At 30.3% G+C, this 21,670-nt stretch overlaps 1 protein-coding gene across 3 annotated transcripts in view; it reads left to right on the top strand.

Annotated features, from left to right (window-relative positions):
- LOC105258700 (cadherin EGF LAG seven-pass G-type receptor 1) overlaps positions 1 to 21,670 on the top strand; it is a 71,432-nt gene that overhangs the window by 1,115 nt on the left and 48,647 nt on the right. For 2 of the 3 annotated variants that reach the window (XM_025405977.1, XM_011270142.3), the window contains exons 1-3: positions 1,149 to 1,485; positions 1,869 to 2,192; positions 7,133 to 7,330. In XM_025405977.1, coding sequence (XP_025261762.1) covers positions 7,152 to 7,330 — 179 coding nt within the window. In that variant the 5' untranslated portion in view covers positions 1,149 to 1,485; positions 1,869 to 2,192; positions 7,133 to 7,151. Of the gene's footprint in view, positions 1 to 1,148; positions 1,486 to 1,868; positions 2,193 to 7,132; positions 7,331 to 21,670 lie in introns of those variants that run through there. The other variant, XM_025405976.1, reaches the window with a different exon arrangement.

Here is a 21,670-nt window from a genome sequence, read left to right as displayed (position 1 = left end):
AATTATTAGATTAATTTAAAGTTATATTAATTATGAAATTGATTGAATTTAATTTAAAATTTTGCAAAATGTTATATATTAGTCAACAATTTTCACTTGCAATGTCTTATATTTTAATTGTTTGCGCACGTTATTTTTTATTGCCAAATTGGATATCCTCTGTTTAAAAATTTCGCGTTTTTAATCTTATTCGAACAATATGATTTTAAAAACAATAATGGTTTTATGCTAAATTTCCGAACGTATTTATTAAATAAATATTTTATTAAATAGGTATCGAGATTCCGTTAAAAATAGGTATCGAGATTCCGTTAAAAATAACGTTTAAAAAATATTTTGATAATAATTTTACAAGGGAGCATTTTTTGAACACATATTTATTGATTATATTCTTTTATTATTTCTTGGTAAATCTCAAATTGATGCAGTTAAACTAAAAGTCATGTATATGCAAATTTCACATTAATGATCTTATCTTAATCTGACTTCAACAGAATATCGTAGCGCGAGAAAAGCTTAAATATTTATCAAGGATGCAATTCAAAGGATGTTTTCTAAATGTGTTCAAACATAATTTTCTCGTAATTTTGTAAACAGTTTTTAACATAAAAATAGTATTAAGTACACACATTATTATTTAACTTCTTTAAGGCTATTGATACATATATGTATACTTTTAGTTTAATGTACAAAATAACACACAATAGCCACATATATGTTATATATTTTATTTTTTTACATATATTATTTTCCTCAGAAATTTTAAAACATTTTTTTATTCAATAATTATATTTTTATTATTTATTATTTAATAATTATATTATTAATAATTAAAAATATAATTATTGAACAATTACTTTATTATTAATAATTATATTCTTTTTATTTTATTTAATAATTCTCTATTTCGAATACATAATTAAAAAAAAAGGATAAGATAATTTTTTCCATTAATGAAATCATCCCTTTAAAGAGGGTTAAACGGAATAATTTTAAAAATAAAAAGGGAGGAAACGTGCATGCATACTTGTTCGTGAATACATCATTCGCGCGTACGACCGAGCCGTTCCGTTCCCCCCTTTGAAGATTGGGGGAAACTTCACGCTGTTGCGCGCGTACGTCATGCGCGGCGCAGTTCCGCGCGCGCGTTCGCGGAGCGCGAACGGATCCTAGTCGTGGTCGCAGTCGCGGTCCACGGCCCGTCGTGTTCGCATTTGTGCTCGTCATTTCCGTACTTTCCGGTACTTTTCCCTTAACTCGCGATCATCTACGATCGAGTCAGTTGCCCGGTGGAAGCGATTCGTTGATTCGCGATTCTTCTCTTCCTCGCGATCGCGACGCTGAGCTTCCGGCTCGTTCTCGTTTCTTTCGACTACGACGCCGAAAGGATCAAGAAGGATCAAAAAGGACGCTTTCGGAGGCGCACGATCGAGAAATGACAATCGCAATCGATTCTGAGAAGATTCTGGACGCCACGTAATAACGGTAAAAGATCTCGTTATTCAATTATTTTCGATGTCGCGAGAGTAAATTCTTGATGTAATATTGCTATTTTCAAGACACAAGCATTCTCAACTCGAGCTTTTATCAGCGTTCGATTTCATTGAGCGAAAGATGCGTGAATCTTATTTTCGGAGCGCGAAAGAATTCCATGGGATATTTTGATCGAATTTTTCAAAATTTTCAAAACCGCCATATTTGCTAATTTGTGCGGTAATTTTGTCGCATCGCGAAGTTAGTTTCACGTCTATAAAAATGATCCGACTTCAGACATGACGCCATCGAAAATCGACAGTGTTGATTTGTGATATATTTGATCGATCAATTTCCATAATCATTATTTTTATTATTGTCGAATCTTTTTTCAGATCAGTGTCACCGGAGCTCGTGACGTTCGCGAGAGCGGAGTTCTTCGAAGGCTGAATGCGCGACGGGACGTCGTCGATACCTAGCCCTAATTGTATGCGGTGGCAAAGTGATAACAGTCGGAGAGAATCTTTCCTCGACGCAGAGGTACCGGCCGGTACCGGCCTCTCATCGGAGCACGCGAATCGTCTGTTTTGCGCGTATCACGTGACTCGTGCTGTGGATCATCGTGTCGAGAAATGTGATTGACCCAATTGCAGCTGCAGCTGCCAGTAGATCCATCAATTTCTATAATTTTGGCGACGCGTTTTCATCAAGTACACGAGGTAAATTGTACTTTAAGCTAAGAACGAAAGAGAGATACATACTCTTTTTGATCTGTTATAAATTATTATAATGATTTATATAATAAATAAATTATTACAGCATTTAACATATCAAAAATTCGAGTATTTTGCCAGGTTAGAATACGTACTCGATTTTTTTGATCTGTTAAATGCTGTAATAATTTGCTTATTATATAAACTATTATAATATATGTATGTTAATATATGTAAAGTTTGGTAATATATAAAATATATATTATAATATATATTTAGTAAATTGAGAAAAATATGTGTTGAAATTCACTCAATAAAGAATGAATAAAATAAAATATATAATTTTCATAAAATATATTTATAGAAAATCATATTTATTTATTATGTTGAAAATATATAATTTTTATTTAAAGAATTTTGCATAACCAATAATCAATATTTAATATATTTAATATAAAAAAATTTCAGAAGTATTTCTATATTTATTTTATATTAATTTTGAATTTGAAACAATATTATAATAATAAGTATGTGAATTATACAAATGTTAATTCAAATTTTATATTATATTCTTTAATCCTATATTCTTTCTTTATATTTGATAATTCTTAACAAAAATTAAAAATTAAATAAAGAATTTAGAAGAATGTATTTTTAAAAATATTTTCATAAGATTATGACAATATTAAGATACTTTGTGATTTATACATAATTTATTTAACATGCAGAAAATAAAATGATAGAAAATTAATTTTTTTATATTAAATTTGCTTTAAACTCACTTTAGATGATTTAAAGTCGCAATAGAACTCGGAAGAGAATTTTATTTATAATTTTGCACAACATGTAATGTAGAAAACATTTGAAGACACATCTCACAAAATATATACACATCAAATTATAAATAGAATTCTGAGTTTTGCTGTTGATTATAGAAATCGTCCAAAATGTCAAATAAAATTTCTTTCGAGAGAAAATGTACCGATATTCAAATAGTGACGATAAATATGAGCAATATTTTTCTTCGTAAATAAAATCTCGAAGGCTCCAACTCTATGTACATGTCAGTGCAAAATAAAAAATTTTGCTCTCCTCTGATAAAAGATCGTCGCATTTTGTCGTATGTTCGTTGCGGAATTATGCAGTCCGATAAACCGATGCATCGTTTATCCATTGGCCGCGGTTCGCTATAAATACACTATGATCCGGAAATATACTGCGGGAAGTTGAGGCTCGAAACAAAGTGAAACGACGGATATCGATGAAAGGATATCATGCGCATGTTCATCGAACGCGATATTATTTATCATGCATTTTTATTAAGCAGTTGTCAACAAGCGATTTTCGACAGATCATGGAATATTATTTAAGCGTTATCACGTAGTCAGCAATTGATATAATTAATGCAACATACCTCAATTTATATTGTACTTGTAATTGTACTTGCGAACGATTGCTCGAGTAGATCACGTTCTCAATACATCAGATATGTCGACATCTCGTGTTTCGAAATTATATTACACAAAATAGAACAATCTCTATCGTATTATTGTTAACAATTAAACAGATAGGTTATCGGTTATTGCAAAATTCTTTAAATAAAAATTATACATTTTCAACATAATGAATACATGTGATTTTCTATAAATATCTTTTATGAAAATTATTTTATCTCATTCGTTTTTCAATTGTCATTCGTTTTACAATTTAAGATAATTAAAAGAAATTGATCCATATTAATTATGCAATTTTTATTCAGATATTAATAACATTTTTAGAAAATTCTAAAGAGACTACAAGTAGATGTATAAAAACGTTAAATTTTTTATTAATTTCAATATATACTTTCGCGATATTTCATTTCTGTAATGTAATTAAAACATTTAATATTAAAAATTAAAAATGATAATTTAAAGAAATTTAACATTTAATTAGGAATAAACCACTTTTATATTTTCTTAAGAAATATTAATATCATAATCGAAAAAAAGTAATGAATTCCAGAGTATGTATAATTATCTCTTATGAGAATTATCGAAATATGAAGAGAAAGTAGAAAGAAAGAAAATTTACAAAGGAAAATATTATGCAAATATTAATTATGCGCACGTGTTACAACGCATAGCTGAAATAAGTTTTATACGAGAAAAGTACAATTTTCGCGCGCTTTTACATCGTGAATACCGAATAAGGGCCAGAAGCTTGTTAATGTTTCGCAGCAGTTTCGGCGTTATATATCCTGCCCTAAATAAGGGTATCCTGAAATTCTCAAAGTATGAGCGATGAATTTTTCTTGTCTAAAATGCATTATCATAGAGAAAGGAAAGTCGTGTTACATGCAAAGTCTTATCGATTGTCACGTTCAATTAGCATGTGAAATAAAAACTTTAAACTATAGAATATAATTATAACAAAATTGTGAACAAAAAGTTTTATACATTTTTGTTAATTTGATTTTGTTAATTTTATTAATTAATGATTAAGTTTGTGTAAATTTCGCTCCCTTTTAATATTGTTTTAATAATGTTTTCTATTTTAATTATATTTATATCAAACGAATATTTTGTATTAATATTAATTGGTTATTAGTGACATTAATGTTAATTTAATTAACAATATGTAATGTTAATTTAATAACAAATTTGAAAATGTATTATTAATTTGATATTATGTGTAGCTTATAAAAACATTTAAAATGAACGTAAATGTGATGTGAATAATGAGTAGAGTCGTAAGAAATACATAATAGAACATTTATGCTATTCGCGCAAAGTTTAGATTATTAACCGAGAACTTTAAAACTAATTCAATTCAAACTTGATGGTTGAGTAAATAACCTTAAAATTAACGCAGCATGCGCAGTGTATTATTATTAATTTAAAAAATCTCATTTACTAGTCAGTTCGCGAGAAAGATCGATAAATTTGTCGTTATGTGAACTCTCTCTTTGCTCGTACATCATTGCCTAAAGTTGACAATGCAAATATTGTGCTCACAATTAACAAGTTAATTACGTTCCATTGGTCAACATCGACGTCGAGTATAAACATATTTTGTATATTTTCGCGTTCGTTTTTTGTAGCGAAATTTGCATACATAAATTATAAAACCATACACAATGGTTGCAGGTGATGGAACCAATTTTGTTCAGGCAAATAAATGTTTTAAATGAAGTATATATGTGTGTGTGTGCAAATACACACACATACAAAAAGTCATTTGTCTTTTATTAATTATATTATTGAAAATGTGTCATTGATTAATATATTATTGGAAAAATAAAATACACTTGTGATATTTCTTTCATTTAGATTTTCAGTTTGTGATTTTCACTGAAAATAAGACAAAAATATCTGAATAAATATTATATACAATATTAAGAGAGCTTATTTTACATAGATATAAAGCCATTATATTCTCATTAAATATATTTATCGTCAAAAATATTATAATTATACTTTAAATTTCTAATATAAGAAAAATTATTTTAATAGAAAATTAAAATTCGTGACTTTATATTTGTAAATTAATATCCTATTTTTCGGATATAAATTCTTGTTACGTTGATTTTTAATTATATCGTTCAGTCTTTTTTTTTATTTGTAATGCTCGCGCTTTTTCTCTTCACAACATTCAATCGTACGTTGGCGGGATCAGTGATATGGACAACGCCTTAAGCCGACATGCGCTAGACAGTGGAGCGAATTGAAACGAGTCTGGCACTCCGGAACTCGAGTCGAGATCGCGGTTTGCATTGCTCCGACAAGCAATTTGTGGAGAACTGTTCGTGAGGAAAGGACAAGCAATACGCTCTGCAGCTAATTGCTTTTACCACTGATTGAAATTTACGAGCGTCAGAAGCGTTGTAAACATGATGCCGTGACTTTCATTCCGTACGCATCGCAATAACCGTTAATATTCCGCTGAAGATATTTCTCTACTCACACATTGTTCTTATTTGATCGGCAATTTGCTCGCGAATTGCGTTTTTTTTAATTTTTTCAAAGATTGTTGTACGAGGATTTTATAATGTGAAACATGAAGAAAAATTTGCTAATTTTTTTCATACGATTAATAAAATTTCCATTTGTTATCATTAACTTAGTTTTTTCAAAACTGAAATATTCTATAAAAATTCTATTTTTCATACTTTATTATGTCTTTTAATTTATCTTGTACATAGTATTATATCTTTTTTCTAATTATTGAAAATTTACAGAAAGATATAATTATATTACAATTCTGAATGAGAGGAAATAATCATGTGTTATATTTTTACATGTAATTTTCTCAAAGAAATAATATTAAATTTTTATAGAAATTAAAATAAATTTATAGAAATTAAAATTTTTATAGACAATTTTAGAGAAAATAAAATTCTGACATTTTATACGCGATATTCTCTCTTGCTTTGATAACGTTAGAATCAAAATCTACTTTCAAGATTGTATTTTGATATCTAACGCGATGTAATAGTATAACACGAGCAGCGGCTCGAATATATTACAGAGGATTGTTGCCTCCGGTGCGATAACTCTCTGATATCAACGGCATTTCTAGTCAGTTGTCAAAACGTCTGCAAGATTTAATGGTCTTCGTTGCTAATTAAAATTTGCGACGGTGAAAATCGAGGTTATCGCGGTTTCCCCGGATTGCGGTAAACGTTTATTCTCTTCCTTTAGTTCAACAGAGGTGGCCGGATAAATGGCAAAAGTATTTACATCGCTGCTCGCATTAATTTAATTCGAATTAATTAAACCCGCTTTCTATCTCTCGGTTATCCATTTCTTCCTGTAATTGAGTGTGCGGTAATTAAAATTTCGAAAGCAAACAGCTCTCCGCGTTCTCTTTTATACATGTAAATTATATAGCTTTTCCTTTCTAATTATATTGTCTTTAAATTTGCCTTTCAATTGTATCTTATAATTGAATTTATCTTGTCGCAGATGTTGGCGTAACAACGACATGGAGACGCTATACACTGGAGCGATGCATGGCTTTCCACAGCCCGGCGGCGGAATAGCTAATGGCGTTTCCACGGGAATCGCCAGTTCCTTCGACCAGGACGGCGTGTTGAGTCTCATCGTGGTCCTCGGTGGAAGCCTGTCTCTAGTGGCTCTGGTATTCGCATTCATCACGTACAGGTAAGAGACAAAGCGTCTGATATATTCCGATATTATGGAATTTCTTTGTCAAATATCAAAAAATATATATGTTGAAAGAGACAAAGAATATATTACCTATTGTAGAATAAAATAATTATAGAATCATTATACAATATTTATATATACGTGTGTGAAAAAAAGAATATAAAAATATAATAATATAATATAAATATAATAATAATATAAAAATATAATAAATATAATATTTTTTAAATCCTGCTTCACTTTCTATTCTGTATAATATAATTCATAAAATTCATAAAATATTCATAATATCGGTAATATATATTACAAATTATATATATCTTTTCATTTTTGCTGCGGCAAATATATTGCGCAAGAGATATTTGCTTTCGTATTCTGACTGTTTAATTATTACTAGAGAAAGAAGAACTTAATTAAACGCACAGCTTAATTAATCTCTGAAGCGTCCTCTGCTCGATGCACTTTCCTTGTTTTTACTACGTTTAAATTAATCGTTCATTACTTATTTACTTGTTATATAGCGTTGTTTTATTCATATCTCGGCAAAGAATTTAAGCGCGATTGTAGGATTAAATTAGTAATATTATACCTATCCATTTTTTCTTATCAGGTTTCTTTTCGTAAGTGAGATGTAAAAATAAATAAGTTCTGTAAAAATTGAAAATATGTCTCGATTGAATTACGATCGAGATCTATCAATGGCATATTCAAACGCATTTCGTAAGCTTTTACAACTCTTGTTGCGTTATATTTCGTAAAAATATGCAGCAACTTATTCCGGAAATCGGTCAGGAAGTCAAGGAAGTTTGATCTTTAGGTCACGTTTCCTTCTATTTTATCTGCTATTTTCGGCACGTTGGCGATTTCACTTGCGGTTCTTATGGATCGCCGATTCACTACGGGGTACTAATCGGTGTACCCTCTTACGTCGAAAGACGATACCGTCGGAATACCAAACAACCTCTTGTGACCCTCTTTTGTAACTTCGCCCTCGTCTTACGAAAGGAGTATCCGCTTTCCTCGCGTTTTTCCTGCGATATAATTTCTCAATATCGTACTTACGTGGTGCCAACAGAATTTTTATTTCGTCAATAATCGAAAAATCAATGACTGGCGTCCCCATCTCCGTTATAATGACGTTTCGATCTTTATCTTTGAACGTGAATTAAATCGTCGGCGAAGGAATGAAAATGCTTCATGCGCGGAGAAATATCAGAAAGAAAGAGAGAAAGAAAGTGGAGAGACTGAAAAGGAAAAGAGAGAAAGTTTCATGATCGATCATGGTCCATCGCGGAAATTGCCGGGAAATGGGAAAGCGTAGACATGATGTTCCCCATGCTGCTTGGTTCTAAAAGAATCGATCGATCTTGGAAAAAAAGACTGGACAAAAAACTATTGCCGTAAATGGCGTCGATAATACGTACCAAATTTCGATTCTTTATTCCATTTTCCCCTATCAAATGTAAATTCCTTCCTGTATATTATGTTTTTGAAAGATCTCGATCGTGAAAAATAACGACAAATTTTGCATGAAACAAGAATAATCACTGTTAATAGAAATTACCTACACTTTTTTCGAGATATTTTGAGATAAGAATATATATTCATGTAAAAATATTTATATTATAATTCATTGTATTAATAATATAATAAGCTAAGATGGCTACAGATCTTTTGATTTTTTTGAATTGTTAAATTAATAAAGAAGCGAACATCGTAAAAATTAATTGCAGACGTTCGTGTAAAATAAAAAATATTTTGCTGAATTATCTATTAATAGGTTTCCACGTGTAAAGTTTTAAACTTAATATAAAGTAGTTTTTTCGCTAATCACGAGCTTGCTGACTATCACTATTTTGACTTTCTTTATAACCCGAAAAATGTGTATTATTCTCTTGATTTTAATAAATTATTATTTTATTTTTTAGAACATATGATTATAATCTCTTTTGTTAATATTATTACTCGGATAGTTTTATTTTACTATTAATATAATCAATTTTTATTTCATTTTATTTTATTTAGCATATTAATTTATTATTAAATTTGAATTACTCAAATACCTATTTTTAAATGTCAATTTCAAAAGTTAATTCTTTTTTATCGCTAATAAAACATTATACTACGAGTATATTGAAGAGAATAAAGCCATTCCATGCGGTCGCGATTTTTATATTTATTTTTCTTTAATGGAATTTCGTATCTTCAAAGACCTCTCTCTCACTGAGACTAATTAAATTCGGCAAGAAATGGCAAGAATAATTCCACGCGCGAAATATTATTTTCTTAGATAAGTACGTGTATGCGAAAAAAAGCCGTTTAGTTAGTTGGCAGGATAAATTAATTAAACAAATTTCATGTCTCTTAATAATAATAAAACCGCTTCTCTCTTTCTCTCTCTCTCTTTCTTTTTATTTTCCATACGAATTTCATCTTCTTTCATTTTCTCTTTAATTTTTCCGAAGAAAACAGGGATCGCTCACGTTCGTTTATTTGCACTATTATATCGAATAATATTTCAATATCAACGAATTGTTATTTTTTCATTACAATTTTACGTATCATATTTTCATTTCTTTTTTATTTCTTTTTTTCTATTTATTATTATTTTTATTTAATTTTTTCCTTCGTTGTCGAGAAAGAGATACGTCTTTTACGAGGCACTCGTAATATATCGCACATTTTGATCGCATTATTTTATGATTATTCTTATATGCACTTTAACGTTTTGGAAATTATGATTTTTTTTTTCGCGCGTTACATTACGCAGTTTTTATATTTATTTATAATAAATCGGATAGTATAATCGAAATGCTCGACCTCGTTACAACGATTCTATCGGTTTGATGGCATTTTCGCGCGAGTTATTTGCGGTTGCCGTGAAATTCATACTGATATTTAATCAATGCTCAATGATATTCAACGCGTATTCAATATCGCTCATTGATACCACTCGTTTATCTCGTTCACCGCAACCGGCGTCTGACAGCTCTCAGAATTGACCTTCTAGTATGACGTAATTCTGCACGTTTTGCATAATTTTCTTTTATACATATAATATGTACATATAAAATTTTAGTTTCACTTTATTATATATAATTATTTAATTATATAAGCGATAAGGGACTCGGTTATCAAAAAGTCAAAATTTAAATCATTTTTTTAAGACGAAGAGGATAGGACGAAAAAGAGCTATTTTATATTTTTCTTATATATTTATTATTACTTTTTTATATATTTATACTTTATGGCACGATAATAATTACATTTACAATAATAAAATTAGGAAATTATTATTATATCATTCAATTGTTATCAATTTGAAGGTCCTCGTAGAATTAAATTGGTAAAGAATTAATTTGATATCAAATAGTTAAATTATTTAATTTACTTTTAATTGTGAAATAAAATAATTATTGGACTTTACGATTAAATGGGGAGCGGTATAAATCAAACTATTTAATTACGTTTATGAAGATTGCATGATTCTGAATTCGAGTAAGGGAATACTTGAGAACGGAATAAAACTGAATACCGTAATATTTGAAATGTAATATTCCATGGAGACTTTCAAATGGACAGTGTTTTAATTTCCGTTATTTCGTTACGTGACTGCGTGAGAGCTCAGCGAATATATATATATATATATATATATATATATATATATATATATATACATGCACACATACACGAAAATATGAGCTTTAAATAGCGGCTTTTTGCAGGACACTATTGTGGAGAACGAGATTACGATGTACATTCAGTAAGCTGTCCGTACATTATAATAGTTACAAATTTAATGCTTCCATTTCGAGCGTGTTAATAGGTTAAGCTCACCGCACAATACCGTGTGAAAATTTTTAATTAAAAGCATTTCTTACACATATACACATACATACACATATACTCGGATTTTCCGGTATTATCACCACAGTAACGATGATATATAGTATAATAGATGTCTCTCATCCGTTGACATCTAAAATGAAAGTAATTAAATGCACAATCTAATCCCAGTAGCATGTATTAATAGGATAAAATTCTATTAAGTGGACATGTAGGGACTCGCCAATTTTATTTTAATACGACAGAGCAAGTATGAAAATTCTAACTAAAAGCTGAAGACTAGAATCTATTCTCTCACACATACACAGTATAGAGACATAATGTTATTAATATCTAAAATTAACCAAAGTTACCTAACTTTAATAGACAGTATTAACGAGTTCAAATTTAATTAACTGTACATTTACTTTCATTCTATACGTGAAAGCGTTCTGGTTTATTCAATATCAAAATATATTAATTCTATAGAAATGAAGAATCGCATGCAAAATTAAGTATTGATAACGAAAATATTAATTCTTTGGAATTATATTAAATTAAATTTATCTCTAATTTACTGATTTGATTTTAATATGAAGAAAGACGCACGAAAAGGATTAAAGGATTGATATCCGACGAAATGATCGAAATAGATTATGTAGAAAGACGTATACGTCTTCATCAAGACATCTGCGATTAATGGTGATTAAACGTCGTTATTGCAAGTCCGGCATGCAATTTCGCGCCCATTATTCATGCGCGTCGCGCAAGAGCCGCAGTTCGGCAATCCTGCCACGATTATCCTCCAAATTTCCAAACGAGGGGGCTGATAATTCATACCGCCGCTCGGCTTGTGCGCCGCATTATTCCGCATGGCTCGTTACAATCCCCAACCAATATTCTCATGGGACGCGCAAATTCATTTTACGATGTGCCCTCATTGTTATCGAAAAGCATAGATCGCGATTAGTTGGTTGATGGCTCAATTAATGATGTTAATTGTTACAACCGATTGTCTTCCGATTGTAGGATAAAATCTTTCGACAAAATTAATTGCGAGATGCTAAGGGAAATTTTAACAGAATTAATTGAATTGTGAAGAAATTGTAACAGAATTTGCATCTTATATATTATTCAATTAAAAGTTGTATTTATTTCTGTAATAAAATATATTGTAATTTATTATTATAATGAAAGATTTAAATGTCATCTGATGTTTAATAGCGATTTTTAAAAGCGAATGTAAAAAGTGGAAACATGAATAAAAAAAAATACACTAAATAGTGTTTACATCAAAATAGGATCAAACTCGGTTTCTTGGATCTCGAAATTGCACGTTAAAGCGAGATTCGATCGTTAATTGGCTCCATCGTAATTGTATAATTATGCCATTAGGCGAGGCCAGTCGCTTTATCGTAGGTCCCTTATTAGACACCACCGGTTAATTAAATGTTCGTACTCGGAAAGTCGAGCGGTATTGTGTTACATAGCATGGAAATTATGTTAAGCGGGGGTTCATGTTCCGGCAAGGTGGGCGACTGCAATTAAGCGCATCTTGCGCCGTATTGCACCGAAGCGAGAGCGAGATAGGCGAGTATCGTAGGCGGAAAAGGCGACGAGGGGGACGGCAAGCGTTTAACTTCGTTTTCACGTTACCCTTGACGAGGTTAAAATCGCTGTGACAATCTATCGCCGGGACAATATCGTTAAGCCACCTATCGTTACACTCGATAGATTTCAGCTGGTCGTGCGCCGCGAAATTCATCTTTGTTAATGGACTGTCCCTTGACTAACAGAATACCGAGGGAATATCCGGTTGATACGCGTGCCGTGTATGATGACGAGCCCATTTGCCCGAAAGGATTTGCTGCCGCGCGGATGCACCATGTATAAAGAAGATTAACTTAGGACCGTGTCACGTTAAGTAAATTACATTGCGATTTGACTGTTACTAAATTAGCATTATTATATTACCGAATGTGTGTGTGTGTGTCGTGATTGTTTAATTTATAGAACAAATGAAAAGCGCTAGAAATGATATGAATATAAAACGCATTTTAATAAAATGGATTTTCGTTATAATACTTTGATTACAATTTAATGCTTTGAACTCACTTTGATTTATTAAAGTTTGGCTTAGAAAATCGCTGATTTGATTCGTCGATAAAATTCGGGATATAATTTATAATTCTATATGTAATATAAAGGAAATACATTTACAAAAGTAAAATATGCAAAATTTATCAGAATGCACATGAAAATGTTAGAAGAGGATGCGCAGCATATGAAATTATGAAAAGATCTTGAATTTTGTCGCGAATTGTATTTAAAGTGAGCTTTAAAGTCACTTGTATAAAAGTTAAATAGTTGCAAAATTTCCTTCAAGTTCAAAGCATTTTTGAAACAAAAATTTAAAATTTGTTTAAATTAAACAACCTTAAATTATTATATTTATGTTAAAAAAAAACTTTAATCATTTTATTTCAGATAATTCTTCGAAATTATATACATATAAATTGAAAAATAATTCATATTTACTCATGTGATGCGTAATAATATATGCATAATATAATAATTGAAAGATTTGTAAAATACAAATATATTAAAATTATATAAAACAATGTCCGAAACAATTTCAAAAATAGCTATCTAAATGAATTTTTAATTTTCACTTTGTGCATATTTCAAACTTTATATAACTTGTAAAATTTAAAAAATCTAAAAATAAATAAAGATCCAATTTTGATACAAATAATTTAAATAATTATAAATCTTAAAGACGACATTGAAATATTTTATATATCTATCTATGTAAAAATATTATATAAAATTATTATGAATATTTTATTATACAAATATTTTAAGAAAGTATATTTTAAGATGAAATTATAATATTTTATGTAATTATTATATTACACATAATATAAAATGGATCAAGACCGGATGAAGATAGAAAAATATTTATTACAAAGTAATAAATATTAAATATAAATTGTATAAATTATTTACCTTATAAAGGTGGTCAAACGTTGCTTGATGTTTCTACAGAAATCTGCTTCTTTTGCTGCTGTTGTTCCATGTGATGCATACACTCGTGAAAACAGTTTTTATGATATCAACTCGCACAACACTTTGGTCAATAGTCCCAATATTAATCGACGCGCACTTTATTATATCATAATAAAGAATAATTGCAAACAAAACTAAAAATTACGCGGCATTAAAAAATCATGAGACTATAAATTACTTATATATAATTTACGTACTATTCATTATAATAATACTATTTCTTGTTGTTAAAGAATATAGAACACGCTCGTATTTTATGACAATTTTACGTATCTCGTATTATAATATATATAAATAACTCAAGGTTAAAATTGGAGATAAATATTCACAGAATATTTCTAGAAATATTTATTTTATCGCATGATAAAATGTCAACCGAATAATTTGATCGGCGAATTTATGCGCGATTGATAATTAAAATACATCGTTAAATATAATTGTATTTATAAAGAAATTTATTTTTACGAAAAGATTGGAATAATTATCAAAAACTGCTAAGATAAAAGAATTTTATCCATGAATAACAACGTATCGCATATTCTTCTAAATATACGTTGAATAATTACAATATTTTCGTAACTTTTTCTTTTCAATGCTTGTCATATAATAGAGCACGTCCTACTACACATACTGGGAATTTGACACGTTCAATGCTGCATATTGATCTGTGCAAGATAATACTTATCGATGAATAATAATAGATGAATACAATAGAATATAACAATAGAATATTTTCTTTGAGCACACAAATCTTGATAGAATAATTGTAATAATATTTTCAAAATTGCGCGTTGATCTCTGTCCCTTTCCCCTTCTCTTTCCCCTTCTCTTACCTCTCGCTTTCCCTACTACGTCACTTGTGACGTAGTGGGGAAATACGCTCGAGTCTCGCCGCGCAACAAAAAAAACTCACTGAGGAATGTCAACAATAGCGTACGCAGCAGTAGTAGTACGTCCTTTAACATTCTTATCATTCGTGTGACGAAATTCGCGCGCTAAACATCGATGTGAGCTTTTCCGTATGTAAAATACGTCTTATAAATTTATATCGTTATAAATTTATTCAATTGTCTTATAAAATACGAGCGTAAAACTTAGCATTGTTATCGCGTGACTCATGATAATCGCTGATAATCGTCGTAGCTTTATGCGAGCGTAATTTTTGCGTTGTTTCACATAATGTAATACGTATACATCGTGGCGCGATTAATATCGGGAGTGTCGTTCAAAGTGTCGTGCGATTAAGTGTATTTTCCGAGTGAGTGTCATCAAGGAGCAGGAAAGGAGATGCGAAATAGAAGGAAAAGGAGCAGGAAGGAGGGACATTGAGCAACGGACAACTATAAAGTAAGAAAATTGATTTAATTGAGTTAATTGCTCGTTTATTTTTACGATATTAATTCATTTTTCATCATTGACAGAAATATAAAATATATTATAAAAAATATTTTTAAAAAAGTACTTGGAAATTATTTATATAATAGAGAGAGAAAGAGAATATTTAAAATATATTTTATATCAATTTTTGAATACACTTAAGTATTTCGTTATTTCAAAATAAAAAATAAAAATTCGGTTACGCGCAATAACTATCTTTGAGATATTATTTATTTCGGATATTGCTCTTTGTAATTTGCATATATATTCGTGTTTTACACATCAACGTGATATACTAGGACTTTGCCGTTGCGCGAAAAAAAGTATTATAAATTACTTTTTATATTTTATTATCTTCGAATAATAGATTTTCGTGAAAATTGTGATAAATAAATCAGTTAAATCATTATTGATCATTAAAGTCTCTGATAATTACACGTAAATTTATTTAGTATCGTAAATTTTAAATTTGTGTTTCAAGAAAGCAAGCTCTAAATTTCAGTGTTGTGTTACAATATTTGTTTGAGGAAATTTGAAATAGCTTTTCAATTTTCCCCTTATTCCTCTTTACCTAAATTTACTAAAATATATGCACTTTTGCTGTAATATTATCTTTTGTTGAGCAAAAGAAGAGGTAAATTTGTCCAGTAAAATTAGGTAAATAATGTAACAATCTCTCTTTGTATATCGTTATCGTGCACCTCTTATATTTACACGCTAAAGTAATTTACGTGAAAGGTAATGGCTTCCTGTATATCCGTGTTAAAATCATTAACATATTCTATGCAACGGTGCGAGGCCTTCGCGAATGTCTCGAGAGGATAATATCTTCTCTCCAATGTATCCCCGGATAATTCAACATGCATCTTAATACGCTCCTCCTGATAACGGGTTATCAAGTTGCCGCCTATTGTTAGGTTACGTAATTTGAGTTTAATCTTCGCGTAATTAGTAACATACATCTCCAGTAGTTTGCCGTATTAAGAAAATGGGTGGTGAGGATAGATTATGCACTTTGTAGCGTTTATATAACTCGCGTATTTTGGACATCGTTATAATTTAGATATTATTTGTATATATTACACATTATATTATAATTCCTATCACAACTCTGCATCGTATCGATGAATATCATATTATAAATAAATTCGAATATCAAATTATAAATAATTGGGTGATAATTTATTTATTAATAATGAATTCATTAACGCGTTGTTTTTCGAGAAAACAATATTAAGAACATAATTAAATGTGAGTAGTTGTATTTGATTACTTTTATTGTTTATGAATTTATAATGCAATAATTGAAGAAGCAATAAATAATTATGTGATATATGTGTAATAAAATAGGAAATAAAAAAAAATAATTATACATCAAAATTAAATTCGTATGTTGAGATAAATAATATATTGTTATTTAGTATAGGAATTATAATAATATGTATTATTATTAGTGGGAAATTATGTTTCTAAATAATTTATTCGAAAATTTTAAGAGATTCTCTTAAACATTTCTTGGAATATTTATCAAAAGGATTAATGGATTAAGTTTAATTGTCTTGTCACAATGCAAATGTCGCGTTCCGTGACATTTCTGTGGTCGTTCTTGCATACTGACATCTGGCCGGTTAATCGCCTCGAAGCCGCGCTTCGAGGTGAAAGCATTTAAACTAGCGAACTCCGAATGCGCGATTCTCGAACTCTAACGAGCCGCAATTGTGGTGACGCGCGATATCCGGATTAGTCTAACTTTTCGAATTTACAATCCCAATCCCCATTTAGATCCGTGGAGATTGATTGAATCTGGTAGCTACTATGATTGGTAGGAAATCGATATTCGCATACATAATTGTGCGAAACACGATGAGGCATCGTTACTATGCGTAACGCACGTGCATCTGCAATTTGTGATTAAAGACGAGAATATCTTATAAAATTATATCTTATGAAATTTTGAATTATTTTTGCTATTAACACGCACTCGTGATTGCATTGTAGTTTTCTAAATTAACATAATTAATATTAAAGTGCACATAAATTTTTTCAACATTTTTAAAACATTTAGAAATTTATTAACAATTAAACCTTTAAAGTTATATATTTTTTTGACGGAAATGTGTACTTTATACTTTGTATATTTATGTATTTGTAAAGAAAATGATTAATATTCTATACATTGTTCTCTCTTTTTCGTCTTTTATCTCATTCGTGTATCGCTAATTAGTCAAAAGCCAGACGAAAGATGCACGCCGAATAATTAATTTCCTGTTGAATGTCGTTTCGGAATTAATCCAAGAGTATTGCTAATGCTAATTGCTAATGAGTTAAACATCAGTCGTTTTAATCGAATCAGCTTTCATCCTCGCAATTTCGCAACTTTGAAAGACAGTAGCTCTCGTCATTCTACATGATTTAGGCGATTCGGTTGCCAACAAAGTTCAACCGCAACACTGCGTTGGTTGTGGTTGTGTTCACTTACAATGGAATACAATCTCGAACAATACGAAAATTGGCGTAAATCGCGCGTGAATCACGAAATTCGTAATTCACCAGTAGGATAAAGTTTCTATTTCAAACTAAAAATATTCATTTCAAATAGAAGAAATTTATTTATTGCCTAACATTTAAAAAAATTTTTAATATAATAATATTGTCGAATCATATAATCAAAATTTTCTCCTATATTTTATTAATAATTCTTTTGACGTATAAAGAAAAGTCAGTCACATTAGTCGAGAATTGTTTGAGATTGTTATTCCTTTCAAAGATACGTGGTTTCAAGGGATTTATTACTTAAGATACCTGAGGTATATATTGTATGCATCGAACTTGAATGTTGGCTATGTATCACACTTATGTAACGAGCACTAAGTTACATTACGCTAGTTTGAAATAGATAACTAGTTACCTATTTACCTATTGAATCAGTTCGAAATTTCGAATACGTTCGGATCATGAAACGAGGGCCAGTTTGAAACGTTTTACAAACATATGTTTCTTCAAGTTGAACAAAATTTTTTCTTTAAATTTAGGAGTTAAATTAAAAATTACAAGGCACTTTTCAAACACTCACATTTTATTCTCAGTTGATTACGTTGTAGTAATTATTATTATATGTTGTAATTATATTTATACTTTGCATTAACTATAATATCTCAGCATATAAAAAAAATTGTACTTGTATTAGATGGCTTTATTTTAATTAGTCAGATGGAACGTGTGATGGATATTGTATCAATCATGCTATACGTACTGTTTGTGAAACGTTGGGATGTTGATTCATTATACTCGAAGCGTAATCATTTATTTAAATGCGACGTTCATGTCAATCCCGTTGGCCGTTTAATTAAATGCTATGGAGCATGAAAATTATTTTGGCCTACGATAATACTACCAAATCGTGTACTATTTTATACAATGTATCGTAGGTATATTTATGCATACATGCATTCCAGGATTAATTGTGTTTAATGTTCATGTTATAAACAAACAATGCTTGCAAATAATATTTGGCGAAATTCTTAATGACAAAGATACATATGGTATAGATGTATCATATGGTGAAAAAATAAAAATCAAAAATTCAAATCGAGATTTTACATCGCGAAATTTTTAAAGGGATAAATTTATATATTTATTAAATAATGAAACGCATACACAAAAGAATAAAAAAAAATCTTGTTATTGCTATTGTTATTTTTTCAAATATTTTATCTTTGGCTCGCGAAATATCAATTAATTTTCACAAATTCAACGTTCTCGAAGCCATTAAATTATTCGGCTGAATATTAATCTTCATAATAACGCGCGAAACGGGATTTTCATTTGCTGTAATTAATTACGTAACCACATGTGTAGACCTTGCGTCGTTTTATTGCACGATTAAATTCGCACGCGACCTTCCACGTTTAACGACTGAAAAAGGCTAAACTGCCCGTCTGCAAAGGTCCCAATCGGCCGTTTATGCACTTCATGAATAAATGAATAATACGTTGTTCCCAAGAGCCGTCCCGAAGAGGAAGTAGTTTATATCAACGTTCGCGCAGAGCCGGCCGATCTACGAACATGTTTATCCACTTTCTCATCTTGAAGTAAAGTTTCACATCCCGCAACGGTTAATCCATTAATTATTTACGAGGCATTTTAATACTTTAGAATTTTAGAAGAATAGAGTTTTTGCTTTTGTTTTTTCAGAGATTTCCTCTCTGGAATTTTCCGGAAATTTGCGAATCGAAATAAAATTAAAGCACGACAAATTTGAAGAATTATATTAATACAAATGTGTGCAAATACAAAATATATATATATATATATATATATATATATATATATACATATAATATATAAATTTAACTAAATAATTAGGCAGTATCGAGCCAACGCAGATGTAAGGCGTGAAGTAATAAAAAACTACTTCCATAATCCAAACTTTATTGATGATCACTAATAATTTGATCATTAATAAAGTGTGGAAGTAGTTTTTTATTACTTCACGCCTTACATCTGCGTTGGCTCGATATTGCCTAATTATTTAGTTAAATTTATATATTTTATACCTGAGCCGTCAAGATAGTTAATTTATATATATATATATATATATATATATATATATATTTTAATTTATTTTGTTTTTATAAGCGTATCGGGAAAATTATTAACATTAGAAATATCTTACGTGTTATATTTTATTTAAGACTTGTATTTATAGTTTGACATCGCGGAAAGATATAAAATTTGAATCTGTCTTCAATTTGCTTTTATTCTTACTACGAAGCCTTAATTCTCTTTCTGCTGAGAATCTCTTCGTGCACTTAATTCGCCTCGTTCACTTGCGAAGCCGTGAGAAGAGCAAAGGGTCGGTATAATGGGCTTTAAAAAGCCCATGGGAAAAAGATGGCAGGGTTCTTGCCTAGCGAAACGGAGAAGTAGAGTAAAGTGAAGATTTTTGCCCTGCTAAGCGGCTTATAAGGACCGTGTCATCACCGCTGAGACGCGATATATGAGAGACCGGTGATCTGTAAGAAAGACGCGTTTCGAATACGTTTCTGGAAGGGCGATGAAATTCTTTTTCGTTTTCGAGGAAATAGAAAAGGTAGAATTATTTTTCTTTCGACATAATGTTATTTCGCGAAGCGCTACAAGATAAAATATTTTTTAATTAACATATATTTTCAAATGTTCTCTTTCTCTCATGTGCAAAAAGTCTAAATATAAACTATTATTTTTCTTTAACATTATTCCGAAATTTTACCCGAAAGATATTTATATAATAAATTTGATGCAGATTTGATGCATCTCAAATCTTACATCCTTAATGATAATTAAAATACAGCAGACATGCAAAATACAGCTGATATGCTTGATTTTGATTAAAATATTTCGGCGTAAAAGTAACCAATACGGTCGAGTTAGCGTTAAGCGATTCAGACATTGTGGTTAAATCCATTTTAGGTGATTCACGTACAACACAATGTTATCTGTGGTCATGTTCGATCGTTGCCCTATCAAAACGATGCGAAACATCTTAGCGAGTCCTCTCTTGATATCCTCGATTATCGCAAATCGGTTTATTCGGTCTCGACTTCTCTCTCTCTCTCTCTCTGTTTCTCTCTCTCTCTCTTTCTCCCCCCTCTCTCTTTCTTTTTTTTTCTCTCTCCAGAAAGCAATTTCACGAGTCTTCAAAGGCTTAGGTACATAATGGAGATTTAAAATCTTCGATCCACGTGTGTCTGCGGAGAGAAATTTAAATTTTAGATCAGCCGCCCGCGCACGCTTTTATTCGCGCGTTGAACTTTCGCAGAAAAAAGATGTAATAAAAGAAATAAAAAAAGAGAAAAAGAAGGAAAGATGGAGAACGCGGACCGGAAGGCAGATTCCGCGGTGACGCGTCGATTTTTTGTTGCCAACGAAATATCAATTTCACGAAGGCGAGCGGAAAAATTTTAATTAAACGCGCCGCAGCGAGCGCGCACGATTGAAAAGTTAACTGGTTCGTTTTGTTACTGCCGTTCTCTGTTCGGTGCCTTCCAAACTTTGAGGCAATTTTTCCTCCGACAGATTTAA

This window comes from Camponotus floridanus, unplaced genomic scaffold, assembly GCF_003227725.1.
Source record: "Camponotus floridanus strain SB8 unplaced genomic scaffold, Cflo_v7.5 scaffold129, whole genome shotgun sequence".
Lineage (NCBI taxonomy): Eukaryota > Metazoa > Arthropoda > Insecta > Hymenoptera > Formicidae > Camponotus > Camponotus floridanus.
Note: the sequence above shows the minus strand (reverse complement) of the source record. Positions and strands in the feature narration are given on the sequence as shown.